Source organism: Heterodontus francisci, chromosome 18 (genome assembly GCF_036365525.1).
Source record: "Heterodontus francisci isolate sHetFra1 chromosome 18, sHetFra1.hap1, whole genome shotgun sequence".
In the NCBI taxonomy this organism is placed as follows: Eukaryota; Metazoa; Chordata; class Chondrichthyes; order Heterodontiformes; family Heterodontidae; genus Heterodontus; species Heterodontus francisci.
In genome coordinates this window covers 23,457,508-23,478,343 of record NC_090388.1, presented here as the reverse complement: position 1 = coordinate 23,478,343, position 20,836 = coordinate 23,457,508, and the positions used below count along the sequence as shown (strand labels likewise).

The window sequence follows — 20,836 nt, the reverse complement described above, 5'->3', positions numbered from 1 at the left end:
CTTTAACTCTTTCCATGACAGAAGCCCGATCTCCCATTTTAATGCCAGAATGAAACCTCCTTTCACACAGGGCATGTTAAATATTGTTGATGTCATCGCACTGATTAGCCCTAATATTTTGCACGGTGTCTGCAAACTGAAAAATATTGTTCTAACCATATGAATGAAGTGTGTCCATTTCACTAAATAAATGCCATTTAGAGAATTTGGTGACCACTACACGTCACTGTCCCCAGCAAAAAAAAACCCTGAAGAACGATTTCAGCTCCATAATGGCACTGATTGGTTAAGTGCCATTTATGAAACTAAGAACCCTGTTCTGAAATGCGCTCTTGCAATTTCAGTGTCAATATTTGACAGCTGACCTTCTGAGAAATGCATACATATTAATCTCGTTGATAAAATATCCGCCAAACCCAAATTTCAATTTTAAACACACGTGATGTTTGGTTGCTAGGAGGTGCTTTACAGCTGCCACCGTCTCCCTTTATCACCATTCGCCAGGATCTGATTGCTCCCTTCAGCTCCCTCCCCTCCTCTTTATGCGCTGCGGTTTGTCCGCCTCGACTCACTGGAGTCGCAGACCTGTCGGAGGAGCGGACGATACACCGTATCAATTATGCATTAGCTTGTGTCTGTGTCTGTCTCGGGTTGTAGGTGCGCAATAGGCGACCACGGCGATGGGAGAAATGCAGAATCGTCCCCGGCTGCTGACTTAGCAAACATCGTGGTGTCAAAACTGACTGCGCCTTTGGGCTAAATCCCTTTGGGGGAATCCGCTGTGGCGGTATCTGGCGTTGAATGCTGAAAGTGTGTAGACAACCATGCAGGGCAGGCTCGATGTCCTGGTTGTTTGCGCGCTGCTACGGTTCCAAACTGCAGGTAGGTCCCGTTACACCTGACTTGTCAACCCACACCGCATATGTGCGTTTTGAGCAGGTGTTTACTACCGAAGGCTGCTGCTTCCGTAGCATTAGGAGGCGGAAGAAGGTGCACTGATGCGGGAGAATGTTTTTTTTTCCAAAATATATATCAAATGGAGTCAACACTTGGAACTTGTTAGAATGCAGTTGCAGTTTTCTCTAGGTGAAAATTCTGAGATTATAAAGTGAGGCTGCAGATCAGGATTAAAACGCTTCAGTTTTCTTGTTAGCATGAAATTGATCGGACTGCGACCCAACCTGCCAGTGAGAATCCCTCCCTCAGGACGGATGAGCACTGTGCACTGGTCTGCACCTTGCTGCTTTTTCCGCTATTGATATGGATGTCAATCCTGAGCACCTCCGCGGGGATGCTGTATGGGCTGAAGGGGAGGAAGTTCATTGCGTTGAGGCCCATTTCAGCACCAGGGTCAGCGCAGCCAGGCAAGGGCACGTGAATGTAGCAAAACATACCCGTTTTGTGAAGTCATTGCACAGGCTTGTGCAGTACTGGAAGCAATGTACTGTTTGGAATCAAAATCATTTGGCTCCGATCGATTTGTTCCGGGAATATCAAGAGTACATTTCATCAGACCTGAATTCAGACCAAATTTCTGATGAAAGATCACTGACCTGAGATGTTAATTCTGTTTCTCTCTCCACAGATGTTGCCAGACCTGCTGAGTATTTCCAGCACTTTCTGTTTTTATTTCAGGTTTCCAGCATCCGCAGTATTTTCCGTTCATTCAAGAGTACATTGCAGGTCTAGATTCTGGAGATCCCCCATATTCCCATTCAGTGGAAGTATTTAATGATGTACATTGGATTAAAATTGGGATAAAATGACGGATTTTTTCCTCCCAAAAAGCCTATTCTGTTTATTTATGAGATACAATACATGAAAAGCTGATTAGCGTGTGGCTATTCAACCCTTTTGCATGTAAATAGCATCTTACATCTTAAATGATTTCAGACAGTTGACTACTTTTGAAGAGGTTAAATACAGCAGCAAGATTCCTCTAATTGCAGTGTGATGAATAACTCTCAGTTTGGTTTAATTTTTGATGGTGTTGGTTGAGGCAGGTGTGTTGATAGTAATCTTGACCAGGACACTGGGGAAGCTCCGCATTCTTTTTGAAGTAAAGCCATGTGATCTATAATCTCCACCTGAACCAGAAGAATAAGGCACAAAACGTTGTTTTAATATCTCATTCAGAGAGCTTTGCCTCGAACAATACCAAAGTCTCTCATTGTTGCACAGAGGTGTGACCCTACATTATGTGCCAGTAATGAAGTTGATCTTCAGCCAACAACCTTCTGAATCAGAGGTGAGAGTCCTACCGATTGAGCCAATTTGGCACTTCTCCCATTAAGCTTGTGCATTGTGTGGAATTTCAGAGATAAATGAAGAGTGCTTAATAGAGAACAATGAAATATCAAAGTCATTCTGTGACTGAGGGGCAATGACTGAGTGGATTACTAAAGGCTTGAAGTAGAATAAATTATACACTGTATATTTCTCTGTTGAGGATTTTGTGTATACCACTTGTGTGTAATGAAATTAATATAATTCAAACCACATTCTTTGTAATAAATACTATTAAAAGTTTAGAAGTTGCTTTAATACATTTCACTGCTTTTCCAAAGTGAACAGCTGTCATCATGAAAACCCACCCAGAGATGGCAGTTCAGAATAGAAGTTAATAAAATACCTATTCAGGATATCAGCTTGTTGTTTTAGCTCCAAAACGAAGGCAAACAAATCTAAAATTCAGAATTAGAGTTCAGTTCCTGGAATGTATGAATTGCAAGTCTAGAGTCACAGTTTATGACATGTCTTTGCCCTAAATCATAAAATGTTGCCTGCTCATAATCCAGTCTTAAATAGATTATATCACATAAACACATATGGGTGGCGCAGTGGTTAGCACCGCAGCCTCACAGCTCCAGCGACCTGGGTACTGCCTGTGTGGAGTTTGCAAGTTCTCCCTGTGTCTGCGTGGGTTTCCTCCGGGTGCTCCGGTTTCCTCCCACAGCCTGCAGATTGATAGGTAAATTGGCCATTATAAATTACCCCTAGTATAGGTAGGTGGTAGGGGAATATAGGGACAGGTGAGGATGTGGTAGGAATATGGGATCAGTGTAGGATTAGTATAAATGGGTGGTTAATGGTCGGCACAGACTCGGTAGGCTGAAGGACCTGTTTCAGTGCTGTATCTCTAAATCTAAAATCTTAAACCAAATGATTATACAATAAGCAATATCACATTGACTTACATGTCTAAATCCCAGCAGGACTAATTTATTCAATTTTTCTATGTTAGTCATCTGGGTACATATTCACCACTTCTAGAATTAGGTAATGAAGCTGGGCAAGTGGATGAAGTAACAGTGGGTGACCATTTTGGAGATAGTGACCATAATACAGAAAAGGACAAAGATAAAACAGGAGTAAAAGTTCTAAATTGGGGGAAGGCAAATTTTATGAAACTGAGAGATGACCTGGCGAATGTAGACTGGATACAGCTACTTGAAGGAAAATCAGTGGCAAACCAGTGGGAGGCATTCAAAAGCGAGATACCACAGGCACAGTGTAGGCATGTCCCTAAAAGATAAAGGTTGGTACTGCCAAATCTAGAGCCCCCTGTTTATCAAGAAGCTTACAGGGTAAGTTAAAGCAGAAAAAGAAAGCTTATGATGATCACAAAATACTTAACACTTTAGAAAGCCTAGAGGAGTATAGAAAGTGCAGGGGTGAAGAAAAAAGGGAAATTAGAAAAGCAAAAAGAGGACATGAAAAATTATTGACAGGTAAAATGAAGGAAAACCCAAAGATGCTTTATCAGTACATTAAGAGCAAGGGGATAACTAAGGAAAGGGTAGGACCTATCAGAGATGTACAAGGAAACTTACACATGGATGCAGAAGATGTGGGCAGGGTTCTTAATGAGTTTTTAGTCTCTGTCTTCACAAAGAAGAGGGATGATGCAGACAGTGTAGTAAAAGAGGAGGAGTGTGAAATATTAGATATGATAAGCATAATGAGAGAGGAAGTACTAGAGGGTCTGACATCCTTGAGGGTGGATAAGTCGCCAGGGCCAGATGGATTGCAGCCCAGGTTGTTAAAGGAAGCCAGAGAGGAAATATTGGATGCCCGGAGGATCATCTTCAAATCCTCACTGGATACAGGAGAGGTACCAGATGATTCGAGGTCTGTGAATGTTATACCATTACTTAAAAAGTGTGCAAGGGATAGGCAAAATATTTATAGACTGGTCAGTCTGACCTCAGTGGTGGGTAAATTATTAGAATCAATTATGAGGGACAAGATAAACTGCCTCTTAGAAAGGCACAGAATAATCAGGAATAATCAGCATGGATTTGTTAAGGGACGACTAACTTGATTGAGTTTTCTGAGGAAGTAACAAGGAGGATTGATGAGGGTAGTGCAGTGGATGTGGTCTACATGGATTTTAGTAAGGCATTTGACAAGGTCCTGCATGGCAAACTTGTCAAAAAACTGAAAGCCCATGGGATGCAGGGGAATGTGGCAGGTTGGATTCAGAATTGGCTCAGTGACAGGAAACAAAGGGTAGTAGTCGACGGATGTTTTTTTGAATGCAGAGCGGTTTCCAGTGGTGTTACTCAGGCTCAGTATTGGGACCCTTGCTGTTTGTGGTTTATATTAATGATTTGGACTTAAATGTGGGAGGCATGATTGGGAAATTTGCTGATGACACATAAATTGGCCATGTAGTTGATAGTGAAGAGGATGGCCGTAGACTCCAAAATGATATCAATGGTTTGGTTGCGTGGGCGGAAAAGTGGCAAATGGAATTCAATCCTGAGAAGTGTGAGGTAATGCATTTGGAGAGGGCAAACAAAATGAGGGAATACACAATAAATGGGAGGATATTGAGAGGGGTAGAAGAAGTGAGAGACCTTGGAGTGCATGTCCACAGGCCCCTGAAGGTGGCAGGACAGGTAGATAGACTGGTGAACAAGGCATATGGAATGCTTTCCTTTATTGGCCGAGGTATAGAATACAAAAGCAGGGATGTAATGCTGGAGCTGTATAAAATGCTGGTTAGGCCACAGCTGGAGTATTGCGTACAGTTCTGGTCACCATATTACAGAAAGGACATAATTGCTCTGGAGAGAGTACAGAGGAGATTTATAAGAATGTTGTCAGGACTTGAAAGTTGCAGCTATGAGGGAGATTGGATAGGCTAGGGTTGTTTTCCTTAGAACAGAGGAGACTGAGGGGTGACTTCATTGAGGTGTACAAAATTATGAGGGGCCTAGATAGAGTAAACAGGAAGGACCTGTTTCCCCCAGCGCAGAAATCAATTACCAGGGGGCACAGATTTAATGTGATTGGTAGAAGGATTAGAGGGGACATGAGGAAAAACTTTTTACCCAGAGGGTGGTGGGTGTCTGGAATTCATTGTCAGGAATGGTAGTGGAGGCAGAAACCCTCAATTCATTTAAAAGGTACCTGGACATGCACCTAAAGTGCTGTAATCTGCAAGGCTACGGACCAGGTGCTGGAAGGTGGGATTAGATTGGGCGGCTAGATATTTCAGTCGGCGCAGACATGATGGGCTGAATGGCCTTCTTCTGTGCCATAATTTTTCTATGGTTCTATAAGCAAATGTTTCTTTTTCATATTAAAATAAATATTTAATGTTTAAGTACAGGACAGCGGATGTAGAACATAATTCTAAAATTAAAAACTATTGCTTCCTCCAAAGTAATTTTTAATTGGATATTTAAATTGTTAGTTTACCAGTTCCTCTGAAGTTCGTATTCTCTACATTATAGTGCACCCTGGTTAAGCATGCATTTTTATCATTCCTGTGTAGCTGCTACAAAAGATGTAAACTGATTTTTCATGTTAGAAACATAGAAAATAGGAGCAGGAGTAAGCCATTCGGCCCTACGGGCCTGCTCCGCCATTCAAAAAAAAATCATGGCTGATCGTCTAATTCAGTACCCTGTTCCCGCTTTTTCCCCATATCCCTTGATCCCTTTGGCATTAAGAAATATATCTGTCTCCTTCTTGAATATATTGAATGATTTGGCCTCCATTGCCTTCTGCGGTAGAGAACTCCACAGGTTCACCACCCTCTGAGTGAAGAAATTTCTCCTCATCTCGGTTCTAAATGGCATACCCTGTATCCTGAGACTGTGACCCCTGGTTCTGGACTCCCCAGCCATCGGGCACATCCTCCTGCATCTAGCCTGTCTAGTCCCGTTAGAATTTTATAACTTTCTAAGAGATCCTCTCTCATTTTTCTAAACTCTAGTGAATATAGGCCTAGTCGACCCAATCTCTCCTCATACAATCCTGCCATCCCAAGAATCAGCCTAGTAAATGTCCTTTGCACTCCCTCTGTGGCAAGAACATCCTTCCTCAGATAAGGAGTCCAAAACTGCACACAATACTCCAGATGTGGTCTCACCAAGGCCCTGTATAACTGCAGTAAGACATCCTTGCTCCTGTATTCAAATCCTCTTGCAATGAAGGCCAACATGCCATTAGCCTTCCTAATTGCTTGCTGCACCTGAATGCTTGCTTTCCGTGACTGGTGTACAAGAACATCCAGGTCTCGCTGCACCTCCCCCCTTTCCCAATCTATCACCATTCAGATAATAATCTGCCTTTCTGTTTTTACAACCAAAGTGGATAACTTCACATTTATCCACATTATACTTCATCTGCCATGCATTTGCCCACTCACCCAACTTGTCCAAATCACTTTGGAGCCTCTTTGCATCCTCCTCACGGCTCACTTTCCCCCCCAGTTTTGTGTCGTCTGCAAACTTGGAAATCTTACATTTAGTTCCCTCACCCAAGTCATTGATATATATTGTGAATAGCTGGGGCCCAAGCACTGATCCCTGCGGTACCCCACTAGTCACTGCCTGACACTCGGAAAATAACTCGTTTATTCCTACTTTCTGTTTCCTGTCTGTCAACCAATTCTCAAACCATGCCAGTATATTACCCCCAATCACATGTGCTTTAATGCTGCACACTAACCTCTTATCTGGGACCTTATCAAAAGCCTTCTGAAAATCCAAATATACCACATCCACTGCTTCTCCCTTATATATTCTACTAGTTACATCCTCAAAAAACTCCAGTAGATTTGTTAAACATGATATCCCTTTGGTAAACCCATGCTGACTTTGCACTATCCCATTTATGCTTTCCAGGTGTTCTGCTATCACATCCTTTATAATAGACTCTAGCATTTTCCCCACTACTGATGTAGGGCTTACTGGTCTGTCGTTCCCTGTTTTTTTTCTCCCTCCTTTTTTAAATAGTGGGGTTACATTTGTCACCCTCCAATCTGTCGGAACTGCTCCAGAGTCTATAGAATTTTGGAAGATGACCACCAATGCATCCACTATTTCCAGGACCACTTCCTTTAGTACTCCGGGATGTAGATTATCAGGCCCTGGGGATTTGTCAGCCTTTAACCCCATTAATTTCCCTAGCACTATTTTTTTACTAATATTGATTTCCTTCAGTTCCTCCCTCTCATTAGACCCTTGGTTCCCTAACATTTCTGGGAGGTTATTTGTGTCCTCCTTTGTGAAGACAGAACCAAAGTATATGTTTAATTGTTCTGCCATTTCTTTGTTCCCCATTATAATTTTCCCCGTATCTGACTGTAAGGGACCTACATTTGTCTTCACTAATCTTTTTCTCTTCACATATTTATAGAAGCTTTTACAGTCAGTTTTTATGTTCCCTGCAAGCTCACTCTCACACTCCATTTCCCCCCGCTTAATCAACCTCTTTGTCCTCCTTTGCTGAATTCTAAACTGCTCCCAATCCTCAGACTTGCTGCTTTTTCTGGCAATTTTATATGCCTCATCTTTGAATCTAATATTAATATTGAAAGGTAGTGCAGAAAATTCATTCTGTGAAGTATTGTAATAGACTATGGAGCCAGAATAGGTGCCAGTGCTGGGTCTATTTTTGTTCTTGGTGTGTTTCTGTAGATGTTTTTGATTTGGAAAAAGTTATACAATCTTGAAATTTTCTGATAGCATAAAGTAGAAGTTTTGGCAAACAATGAAGATGGAAAAAGACTTCAGGAAGACATAGAACAGTTAGTGAAATGGGTAGACAGGTGCCACATGTGATTTAGACTGGTTTGGTGTGCGACAATATGAATTTGGGAGAAAGAAAAACATGAAATAGAGTATACATCTAATGGAAACATACTAACGGGTGTGGATGAACAGGGAGACTAAAGGAATAAGAGCAGGAATACAGCAAATAGCCCCTCAAACCTGCACCTCCATTCAATAAGCTAATCTTCTACCACAATTCCACTTACCTGTCCTATCCCCATATCCCTTAATTCTCTTAATGTTCAAAAACCTATCCATCTCAGTCTTCAATATACCCAATGAACCTCCACAGCCCTCTGAGATAGAGTATTCCAAAGATTCACAAGCCTCTGAATGAAGACATTTCTCTGCATTTCAGTCTTAAATAGCGAATACCTTATCCTGAGACTATGACCCCAAGTTTTAGACTCTCCAGCCAGAGGAAACAGCCTCTCAGCATCTATTAGTCCAGTTAGCCAACATTTACAGTACTGTGCGCTGTTTGCTATGCCCCATTACAGAAAGGATATTAAAGCCATGGAGGATGTACAGAATAGATTCATGAACAATTATATTGGGGATGGAAAACTGTAGTTACCAGGAGTATCTTGACTTATGGGGATGATTTCCCCTGGAGCAAAAAAGATCAGGAGGGGTTTAATAGAGGCTTTTAAAATACTGAAGAGTTTTGGTAGAGTGAGTCATGAAAGATTGTTTGCTGTGGTGGGGAAACAATAACGAGGGTGTCGTTAATTTAAAATGATCGTTAAATGAGTGAGAAGAGAGGCTCAGAGAAATTTCTTTACCTTTTTGATGGCCCTTCTGCTGTACAACCCAGTAGCACTTCGAAATTACAATTCGAGCCCAATGTATATCATAGCACAGAGATTTGCATATTCAAAGAGGCTACCCCCTGAAATAGCCATCCTCAAATGGGCACTGAGCAGAAGGCTCCTTTGAAGATGGTAAAAGCTGGACCATTGGTCCAAATGAAATGGTAGCACCCTGTTTATGCCAGGCACCCCAAGTTTAAAAGGTTGACGACTTTCTGAAAGGTCCTCGACTTGAAATGTTAACTCTGTTTCTTTCTCCATAGATGCTGCCTGACCTGCTGGGTGTTTCCATCCCTTATTGATTTTATTTATTTGAAATATTAGCTTAGTCATTACATTTACATTTACAATATCTCTGTGTTATAGAATTTGTCCTTTTCAAATTTTTGACCTTATGAAATAGCCACCAGAAGCATAAGGCATGATGAATGGTGGTTGTTTACAAAATAGGTGACCCTGATGACATATTCTTATAGATACTACAGTGCTTAATGCCTGTTAAGCGATCTTTGAATCAGTAGATAAACAGTAACAGATTCACAAGAGCAGAGCTTCCAATTGAAAAAAAACCTAGATAATTTTACATAGCAGAGAGTGTAATTAATTTTCTGTAGTTGCTATGGAGATACTTGCTCACTGTTATGTCAATAACTTGATTTTTTCAATGATGTGCATGTATAATACATATATTTACATTTGCCTTAATTCTGAAATCTATTTGGGGAGACGGTTAAATTAAAAATAAACTGCAAAAACTAAAATTAAATAAAAAACAATATAATAGGCAAGGGACGAAGATTAACAAACAATATTCACCCGCCCCACCCAGTCCTCCACCCTCTTCCCTGTACCAAAGACATGTGATCAAAACAAAATGGTTCTTTCATTGTTGAGCATTGGAGGGCAGGAAATTTGGATGGTGTGTCTGAATTGGTTTACCAAAATTCCTGACAATTTTTCCCTTGGTTATTTGCAATTTTTTAGCAGCCTATCGTGTTAGCAGCAATCTGGAATGAATTTGTTTAGTTCTGTATCAAACTCTTGGATGCTCAACTAATGCCTTCTTGGCTCCACAGCGACATTGTGGGTTGCTGCTGGCCAGCGCTTGGCCCCTGCTCATTTACTTCCACATCTCCCCACCACCCCCCATCCCTCCACTCCACCACCAGGAACTAATTGTGCCGGAATTTTTCTAGACCCCAAATGGCGAGCTACAGCAGGAGGTCTGATTGGCATCTGTAGCTTGTAGGTAATAAGTAAATGAGGCCTGAGGCTCAATTTCCAGCAAGCCTTGGGCCTTAATCTTTGGGCGTGTGTTACAGGTACCCAGTCCACTTTGTGCTGCTTTCAGAACAAGGTCAATCTCCTGGCCTTTTGATTTTAGAACTGAGAGCACCAGAATCAATAACTGTGCCAGGATAGCAAAGTAGTGAGATCAAATTTTCACTGGATGTTAATCATGATATGTGGACTCTCAATGGGCCTCTGAACAAGTACATGGAAAGAATAGCAGTATGTGAGGCTGGCATTCCTTCAACTGTACTTTGTTTTTGTTAATATTTGATATTTTTGAACAGTGAAATAAGCTAGCTTATCTCTCCCATTGAGGGCATGGATTGCACCTGGCAATTAAATCATTTTCTTTTGTGAAATTGTTACCATGTGTAATCAACACCAGCTTTAAGTACACCTGATTTGTCTATGGTTTGATTCTAGGATTGAATGCTATAAAGAAGCAAAAATAAAGAACCTTAACATTAGAGCCAGGCCATTCAGGAGGGAAGTGAGGAATCACTTCTTCATGTAAAGGGTGGCCGAAGTGTGGAACTCTCTCCCACAAAAAGCAGTAGATGCAATCTCAATTAATAATTTTAAATCTGAAACTGATTGTATTTTTGCTAGTCATAAAAGAATATTGAGCCAAGGCAGATGGATGGAGTCAAGATTCAGATTAACCATGATCTCATTGAATGGTGGAACATGTCTGAGGGGCTGAATGGCCTACTCCTGTTCCTATACTTCTACAACCAGGCCTTGTTTTCAGCCAACAATTGGGGCTGATTTTCATCGATTAGCGTAAGTCAGTCCTAAAATAGATAATGGGCTGGTGCTGATCTTACGAGAAGTAATATGTTGGTTGCATTCATATTTCATTGGTCAGTCCATCTGTGTAATGATTCACACATCCAGTTGCAGATTTGGGTAGATATAGGAAAAAGATTCACATGAATTATCCTTCCACCCATTTTTCAAATAATACCTAGGCAATGCTACGTATCAGAAAGGGCAGTTAATTTTTAGTTGTTGCTATAGAGATGGTTAATTGGTGTTAGCTTAACAACCTTTTGCTTTTTCCAAGTGTGTTCATTTTATATATAAGCTATATTAATCTTTTAAATTCTGAAATCTATTCACGGAAGATGGTCAAATATAAAGTGATTGGTGTGGAAAGCGATGTATAAGTGAAATTTAAAGGGATGGGACAAAAACAAGAAATGCTGGATTCACTCAGCAGGTCTGGCAGCATCTGTGGAAAGAGAAGCAGAGTTAACGTTTCGGGTCAGTGACCCTTCTTCGGAACTGACAAATATTAGAAAAGTCACAGATTATAAACAAGTGAGGTGGGGGTTGGGCAAGAGATAACAAAGGAGAAGGTGCAGATTGGACCAGGCCACATAGCTGACCAAAAGGTCACGGAGCAAAGGCAAACAATATGTTAATGGTGTGTTGAAAGACAAAGCATTAGTACAGATTAGGTGTGAATATACTGAATATTGAACATCAGCAAGTGCAAACCTGAAGAAAAACAACCTGAAAAAAACAGTGGGTAAGCAAACTGAACAAACTAAGATGAAATGAAATAAATGCAAAAAAAGATTGTAAAAAATGTAAAAAGGAATGCAAAAAAAAAGGAAGAAAAAATAACTAAAAATGACTAAAAATGAAAGTAAAGTGGGGGGCTGTCATGCTCTGAAATTATTGAACTCAATGTTCAGTCCGGCAGGCTGTAGTGTGCCTAATCGGTAGATGAGATGCTGTTCCTCGAGCTTGCGTTGATGTTCACTGGAACACTGCAGCAATCCCAGGACAGAGCTGTGAGCATGAGAGCAGGGGGGAGTGTTGAAATGGCAAGCAACCGGAAGCTCAGGGTCCTGCTTGCGGACTGAGCGGAGATGTTCCGCAAAGCGGTCACCCAGTCTGCGCTTGGTCTCCCCAATGTAGAGGAGACCACACTGTGAGCAGCGAATACAGTATACTACATTGAAAGAAGTACAAGTAAATCGCTGCTTCACCTGAAAGGAGTGTTTGGGGCCTGGGATAGTGAGGAGAGAGGAGGTAAATGGGCAGGTATTACACCTCCTGCGATTGCAAGGGAAGGTGCCCTGGGACGGGGACGAGGTGGTGGGGGTAATGGAGGAGTGGACCAGGGTGTCGCGGAGGGAACGATCCCTTCGGAATGCTGACAGGGGAAGGGAGGGGAAGATGCGACTGGTAGTGGCATCACGCTGGAGGTGGCGAAAATGGCGGAGGATGATCCTTTGGATATGGAGGCTGGTGGGATGAAAAGTGAGGACAAGGGGAACCCTGTCACGGTTCTGGGAGGGAGGGGAAGGGGTGAGGGTAGAGGTGCGGGGAATGGGTCGGACACGGTTGAGGGCCCTGTCAACCACAGTGGGGGGAAATCCTCGGTTGAGGAAAAAGGAGGTCATATCAGGTTGTTTTTCTTCAGGTTTGCACTTGCTGATGTTCAATATTCAGTATATTCACACCTAATCTGTACTAATGCTTTGTCTTTCAACACACCATTAACATATTGTTTGCCTTTGCTCCGTGACCTTTTGGTCAGCTATGTGGCCTGGTCCAATCTGCACCTTCTCCTTTGTTATCTCTTGCCCAACCCCCACCTCACTTGTTTATAATCTGTGACTTTTCTAATATTTGTCAGTTCCGAAGAAGGGTCACTGACCCGAAACGTTAACTCTGCTTCTCTTTCCACAGATGCTGCCAGACCTGCTGAGTGAATCCAGCATTTCTTGTTTTTGTTTCAGATTTCCAGCATCCGCAGTATTTTGCTTTTATTTAAAGGGATGGGGATGATTAAAGGGGAATGATGCAATAGGCTGATAGAAATTCAACCCAGTGGCAGACTTTGTCATGATTAAAGCAAGAGGGGGTGATGAAATGGTGGGCAACGATTAAGGGAAAGGAAACTCAAGGTGCAGGCATAAAGCTGTAGGTGAATGATGGAGTGGCCCTCCACCCAATCCTTTGTTTGATGGTTGCCAAAGTAGACATGAGTCTACATAAGGTAGGTAAGAAGAGAGTTGCATTCATAAGTCTGTGTTGAAGCATGCCTGGGAGTAGGTGGAGGCAGGCTTGATGCTGTAGTTGAATGGTACAATTACTGGTTTTGCCAGCCCTCAACTGGTGAGCTCAATCACTTTGCCTGGATGATCACTCTGGCATTCCTTCTTCTATCCAGTATCACACAAGGCTTATAAGAACTTCAGTGCCAATAGAAAAAAAGCTTAAGAAAAAATGAGCTGAAAATGACCTCAGAACCGTTGAATAAATCTTCTTACTTGTTCTTTAAACAACCTTCTGTACCAGCTCAACACCTAGCAGCCTTGAATAGTCATTATATGGTTGTCATTTGGAAACAGCACAGACCCAAAGTAAAGCCAGGAAATGAGTTTGCTATGGCATCTGCCTCACTTAAATATTATAATTTCACTTGTTTCAGCAAGTAGCTTCCTCTGCCTACCAGGAATGCATTCCATGGAAAAAAGGGGAAGAGTTAGGCATGACTGCCTCTTTTCCATGCTGTAACTCTCCATAAACTGATGCACACATATGAAAATTGACCCTGCCCTCTCCCAAGCCTAAACTATTGTGGAAAGGAAAAGGGGGCAGGCTTATCTGATCTGGGCACAAACTAGCATAGCACTTTTACCCAGTGTGCATATGGGAAATATGATGCATATTTGACTATGTTTTTAGAATACAGTAAAATAATTATTTCTAAAATTTTCACAATGGGATCACTGTACTGTAAACCATTTATAATTATATTTGATATGAACAGTGAAATATTCCATTGATTGAATATTTGTGAGCTGGAGTAATGAACATTTTTGAATTTTTGCCAATAATTTGTCAGATAAAGTAGCCCCATGTGTCTAATCCTACTTATAAATCTTACCTTTGTGTTATAAGTAACAATGGGTTTAGGGTTAGCTCCAAGGGATAGAAATGTGTTGATGAAGTTCTCAAGTTCTCAGTTCTGATGAAGGGTCATTGACCTGAAACGCTAACTCTGCCTCTCTTCCACAGATGCTGCCAGACCTGCTGAGTATTTCCAGCACTTCTTGTTTTTATTTCAGATTTCCAGCATCTGCAGTATTTTGCTTTTATTATAGAAATGTGTTTGTCTACTTATTGGCAAAAATGCTGTTAATAGAGAGTTGAATTAATTTGCAGAAAATGTAAATGAACTTCCTCAACTTGTTCTATTTTCAGGATGCTTTTCAGGCGATCAAGAACACTTCAAGACCAAAAGTCAGAGGAAGTCAGTTAGCAGTGGAAAGCCAGTAGTTACCTATCATCAAGGACAGAGCATCGATGAAGGTCTTGACTTAAGTGGTATAGAAATGCCAAGAAGCACAATAAAAATGCCATCGTTTAGAAAATATATGGACCGAATCAGACCTCATCCTGCTATGATTGTCAAATCTACTTTCCCTAAAGTATCAAATGAACAAAGCATTCATTTTGTAGCAAACAATGACCAGCGGTTAGAAATCGAAAAGCTTCCTGTTCCTGAAGATGACATGATATCGGTGGTAAGTATCGGTGTAAAAAATATAAAGCAACCTTTCTTTCACAAATGTTTGGTAAACAGAAATTCTTAAAATGTTTCTCTTTATTTGCTATTACATAGTATCAACAGCACAGAAGCAGGCTGTTCAGCCCAACAGGTCCATACCATTGTTTGTGCTCCAAAGGAGCCTCCTCCTACCCTTCTTCAACCAACCATATCCTTCTTTTCCTTTCTCTCTCATGTGCTTATCTAGCTTCCTCTTTAATGCATCCATGCTATTCGCCTCATCCACTCCATGTGGTAGCGAGTTGCACATTCTAACCGGTCTCTGGGGTAATGAATTTTCTCCTGCATTCCTTTTTGGAATTATTAGCGACTAGCTTGTATTTATCCCTGGTTCTTGTCTCACCTGCTTATGGAAATATCTTCTCCACATCTACTCTATCTTTTCATAATCTTGAAGACCTCACTCTTCTATTTTCTAGAGAAAGGAGCCCCTGCCTGCTCAATCTTTCCTGATGGGTGTAATCTCTCAGTTCTGAAAAGTCTGGCTTTAATTGAGAAACTCAATTTCCTCAGATTGTCAGTTGTCTTTGTTCATTAAACTACCAACCTGCAGTATGTTCAAAGATAATGGTGACCAATAATCTTCTCAACTTGAATAATTCATTACAAAATATCAACCATACTCCAACATTTTAGTCAGGTATCAAGCAATAAACCATTATGGATGGATACTTAAAATTAAAAAGGGGTGGCACAGTGGCGCAGTGGTTAGCACTGAAGCCTCACAGCTCCAGCGACCCGGGTTCGGTTCTGGGTACTGTGTGGAGTTTGCAAGTTCTCCCTGTGACTGCGTGTGTTTCTGCCGGGTGCTCTGGTTTCCTCCCACCGCCAAAGACTTGTAGGTAGATAGGTAAATTGGCCATTATAAATTGCCCCTAGTGTAGGTAGGTGATAGGGAATATGGGATTAATGTAGGAGGGGATGTGGTAGGGAATATGGGATTAATATAGGATTAGTATAAATGGGTGGTTGATAGTCAGCACAGACTCGGTGGGCCAAAGGGCCTGTATCAGTGCTGTATCTCTCTATGACTCTATAACTATGACGCAGAATGTTGTCAATGACAACAATTTCAATTCATCAAGAATGATGGTTGTTGGGTGGTGCTGAAAATCATTTGGCATGTTTAAGGACGATTAACTGGCAATTACATAAGAAATAAAAGCAAGAGTTGGCCATACAATCCTTTTGAGCCTGCTCCACCATTCAGTAAGATCATGGCTGTACTTCTACCTCAACTCCATTTTCCTGCCCTATCCCCATATCCTTTCATTTCCTTAGTGTCCAACTATCTATCAATCCCATTCTTGAATATATTGAATGACTGAGCATCTTCAGCCCACTGGCATAGAAAATTCAAAAGATTCGTAATCCTCCGAGTGAAGAAACTTCTCCTCATCTCAGTCATAAATGGTCGACCCCTTATCCTGAGACTATGACCCCTAGTTCTAGGCTGTTCAACTAAAGGAATTGTCTAATTAGTACAAGAAATGTTCTGAGATGTATTTTTTCAGATTTTGCTGGTATTAATGTATTAACTATTTTTAAGCTCAAGTGAGAAACTCTTTTTAAAAATCAGACCAATTGAAGGCTTAACCTTTTTTCAGTCAACAAGTAAGATGGTTGACCACCTCTTGCTAACCAGGAATGTCAATCTGCAATTTTGGAAGGAGAAGCAAAAGCCAACTACCTCAACATTGTCAGTTCAGTAAATGATCGGATTTGTATGTATATCTTTTGTCCCATGACTTAGTCAAGGAATGCAAATTTGTGTTATTTTGTTGTAAAACACACCATTTAAGTTGTTTGTACCTTTTTACCCCTTTAAAGGTCATCATGTGTATAACTTTATTTGAGAATTCCAATTTCCTTTATAACTATGCAAGCAATAGTTATTTCAGTGCACATTGGTAGATTAATACACAGTGTTTTATCATCATACTATCCTGGTCATGGTCAAATTTACATTGCCCCATTTCGGATTTCTGACTAAAGGCATACACATACTCCAATATAACTTCCAGACTATATGATTTCAGGAAATGCTTAGCTCCCACTTGAAAGCAAAGAGATTTTGGAGAGATTGTAGAAATAAAGTTTAACAAAACTTGTTTCAGGTTTAGTCGCAGATCAGCCCTGATCTTGTTGAATGATAGAACAGACTCACGATGCTAAATGGCCTACTCCTGTTCCCACAGTCCTGTTCCTTAAGCCTGCATACCAAACCTTTTCTTGAGAACTCCACACTTATTTTAATAGTAATTTATTTGAGTGATGAAAAATACATTAATCTGAAAGTACTTTACAATCCACCTGTTTATTAAGTTAATGAGTTTAATTGAATTTCTGACCACATTCTGACATTGATATTGATGAATTTTGTTACTATCAGTGTTGAGATGCTGATTTAAAATTAATTTATTTCTGACGTCTTGCCTTAATTTCGTTACAAAAGACCAAGGGAATGACTAATTGACAATTCAATCTGCACAAACCTTAATAATTATCAAAGCCCATTCATATCAAAATGCATAGTTAACATTACAGAATGGTGAGAAGGTTTTGGTCAAACTTGATTTCAGCGGTGTCATCTTTCATCTTGATATCTAAAATGATTTAAAAACTGGATTTGCCTTACAGCTTGCTGTTGTTGAGTTTTTCCTGGGAAATGTGGCTCTGTTCTTCTTGGGGGGAAGACATTTTTTTCAGTGTGCTGGAAGACATAAATAGTGTATTTTGTTCACTGGCCTACCTGGACTGAATTTAGGGAGAATAGGGTGCAATTGGGTGAAATATGATTTGGCTTTTAGTAACACTTTTGATATCAACTTATTTGAAAAGTATTTTGTTCGCCTAATTTAAAAAAATTGTTTTACTTCATTACACGATGTACCTTTATATACTCAAAGTTTGTCAGAATTTTTATCTTTGCTGTTAGAGATTTCGATTGGGAATTTGGCAAGAACAGAAAATACCTCTAAAGTTATCAGAACTCACAATTGCCATGCAGAGTGCATTCATTCTGTGCTGTGTATGACTGACTGAACTGCACTTATTTTTACCATATCAACATTCTTCTTTTCTTTTGGGCCTCCTTATCTCGAGAGACAATGGATACGCGCCTGGAGGTGGTCAGTGGTTTGTGAAGCAGCGCCTGGAGTGGCTATAAAGGCCAATTCTGGAGTGACAGGCTCTTCCACAGGTGCTGCAGAGAAATTTGTTTGTTGGGGCTGTTGCACAGTTGGCTCTCCCCTTGCGCCTCTGTCTTTTTTCCTGCCAACTACTAAGTCTCTTCGACTCGCCACAATTTAGCCCTGTCTTTATGGCTGCCCGCCAGCTCTGGCGAATGCTGGCAACTGACTCCCACGACTTGTGATCAATGTCACACGATTTCATGTCGCGTTTGCAGACGTCTTTATAACGGAGACATGGACGGCCGGTGGGTCTGATACCAGTGGCGAGCTCGCTGTACAATGTGTCTTTGGGGATCCTGCCATCTTCCATGCGGCTCACATGGCCAAGCCATCTCAAGCGCCGCTGACTCAGTAGTGTGTATAAGCTGGGGATGTTGGCCGCTTCAAGGACTTCTGTGTTGGAGATATAGTCCTGCCACCTGATGCCAAGTATTCTCCGAAGGCAGCGAAGATGGAATGAATTGAGACGTCGCTCTTGGCTGGCATACGTTGTCCAGGCCTCGCTGCCGTAGAGCAAGGTACTGAGGACACAGGCCTGATACACTCGGACTTTTGTGTTCCGTGTCAGTGCGCCATTTTCCCACACTCTCTTGGCCAGTCTGAACATAGCAGTGGAAGCCTTACCCATGCGCTTGTTGATTTCTGCATCTAGAGACAGGTTACTGGTGATAGTTGAGCCTAGGTAGGTGAACTCTTGAACCACTTCCAGAGCGTGGTCGCCAATATTGATGGATGGAGCATTTCTGACATCCTGCCCCATGATGTTCGTTTTCTTGAGGCTGATGGTTAGGCCAAATTCATTGCAGGCAGACGCAAACCTGTCGATGAGACTCTGCAGGCATTCTTCAGTGTGAGATGTTAAAGCAGCATCGTCAGCAAAGAGGAGTTCTCTGATGAGGACTTTCCGTACTTTGGACTTCGCTCTTAGACGGGCAAGGTTGAACAACCTGCCCCCTGATCTTGTGTGGAGGAAAATTCCTTCTTCAGAGGATTTGAACGCATGTGAAAGCAGCAGGGAGAAGAAAATCCCAAAAAGTGTGGGTGCGAGAACACAGCCCTGTTTCACACCACTCAGGATAGGAAAGGGCTCTGATGAGGAGCCACCATGTTGAATTGTGCCTTTCATATTGTCATGGAATGAGGTGATGATACTTAGTAGCTTTGGTGGACATCCGATCTTTTCTAGTAGTCTGAAGAGACCACGTCTGCTGACGAGGTCAAAGGCTTTGGTGAGATCAATGAAAGCAATGTAGAGGGGCATCTGTTGTTCACGGCATTTCTCCTGTATCTGACGAAGGGAGAACAGCATGTCAATAGTCGATCTCTCTGCACGAAAGCCACACTGTGCCTCAGGGTATATTACATATTACATTACATATGTATATATATAACTTCAGAGCTGGAATAAGCATAGCATAGATCTGTAGATAGCATTTCCTCCATGTTTGGAAGCTAGCATATCAACTCCATATGGGATACTCTTATCCAAAAGCATATTAGCTTTGGGTACCATGGTTAATGCAGTAAAGAGTTTGAGAGCTTTCTATGCTGCATTGCAGAGGTACATTGAAATGAGCTGGTCTAGTGCCAATTTGCAATGTGGTAGCATTAAAATGAATCCAATTTGCTATTTTATTAATGGTGCTATAGTAGCTTCCTAATTTAATATATTGAATTCTTGATGGACAGCACAGTAGAATTAACATCACTGCAAGTTTATGATAAAAGTTTTATATAAAGTTTAATTTTGGCTAGTCTTAAAATCAGAGTCCTCTGAAGTTCTTACTGGGCTTTATTGTTTTCTGATCTAACAAGACATCAAGTGTCGATATTATAGGTAAAATATTCTGGCTGTTACTATTTTCAGCTACAGACAATGAGAAATAAATAGGGCCATGTTCGCGCAATAATAGGTGTCATACCATCACAGCTATCAATCACTGATCTTGGCGTTGAAATTTCCTTTAATCTGCATGATATATACAACTTCTCAAGTATCAAGGATTTATCTGAGAATGGATAACAAAAGCATTCTTCCCTGCCACTATTATATGTTTACCATTAAAAAGAGTCATTTTGCACCTTTCTAGGTTTCTTTTCTTGACTTCAAGATCAGGGCTTGTCTGATCATTTGTAATGATGATAACTGGAAATACTGCAATAAAAGCTAGGTGTTTCAGGCTATATGTACAATCAATGCAGGATTTCTACATGAGACTCTGCAGGTTTTTGTTGTGGGAAGATAATGGAGGATATAACTGTTCATAAAGAACAGTTTTCATTTGCAACCTTGGGATGCTGTTCTCTGTTGTCATTTTCCTAATAAATTGGACTATGCATGCCACTTTTAGCAGTTGGTGATGAAGTGGGTATATCAGATTGTCTTAAAATATTGACTACAGCAACCAATACATGCTGCTTCTTAAGAGATCAACTATACTGAAGTGATTTACTCAGTGTTAGGCCCATGACCCTCAATTGCTTTATATTCCCGAGATTTTTAATGTCTATGGTACTAAGATAGCAAATGAAATTTAACATATTCACCATGCTTGGAGGGCCGCGAAAATGCAGAGGTGGGGGTCCCCCCATCTTTTTGGCCTGGCGTCGGGAGCCCAGCCTCCCATACAAAATCCTGCCCATTGAGTTGGTTATAGGATAGGAGTTTCTCTTCAGTACAGACTGAGGAACTGAGAGATGTAAAACTGAAGAATGGACGACAAAGGGAAGTGACAAGGCGAGAAGAAGTGGAAACGAGAGTGGTGCAAGAGTCAAGTGGGAACAGGAGGGAGAGAAAGCACACTTCCATGTAGTCTCAGCTTCTCTTCTTGGACCTACAGCCCCACTCCCTGAGTTTGCATCGCTTCCCTG

The 20,836-nt window shown here is 41.3% G+C and overlaps 1 protein-coding gene across 1 annotated transcript in view; it reads left to right on the top strand.

Annotated features, from left to right (window-relative positions):
* Positions 1-597: 597 nt before the first annotated feature.
* LOC137379502 (receptor-type tyrosine-protein phosphatase R-like) overlaps positions 598-20,836 on the top strand; it is a 239,121-nt gene continuing 218,882 nt past the window's right edge. The window contains exons 1-2 of the mRNA XM_068050422.1: positions 598-882; positions 14,405-14,727. Of these exons, the coding sequence (XP_067906523.1) occupies positions 825-882; positions 14,405-14,727 (381 nt within the window). The 5' untranslated portion in view covers positions 598-824. The remainder of the gene's footprint in view (positions 883-14,404; positions 14,728-20,836) is intronic.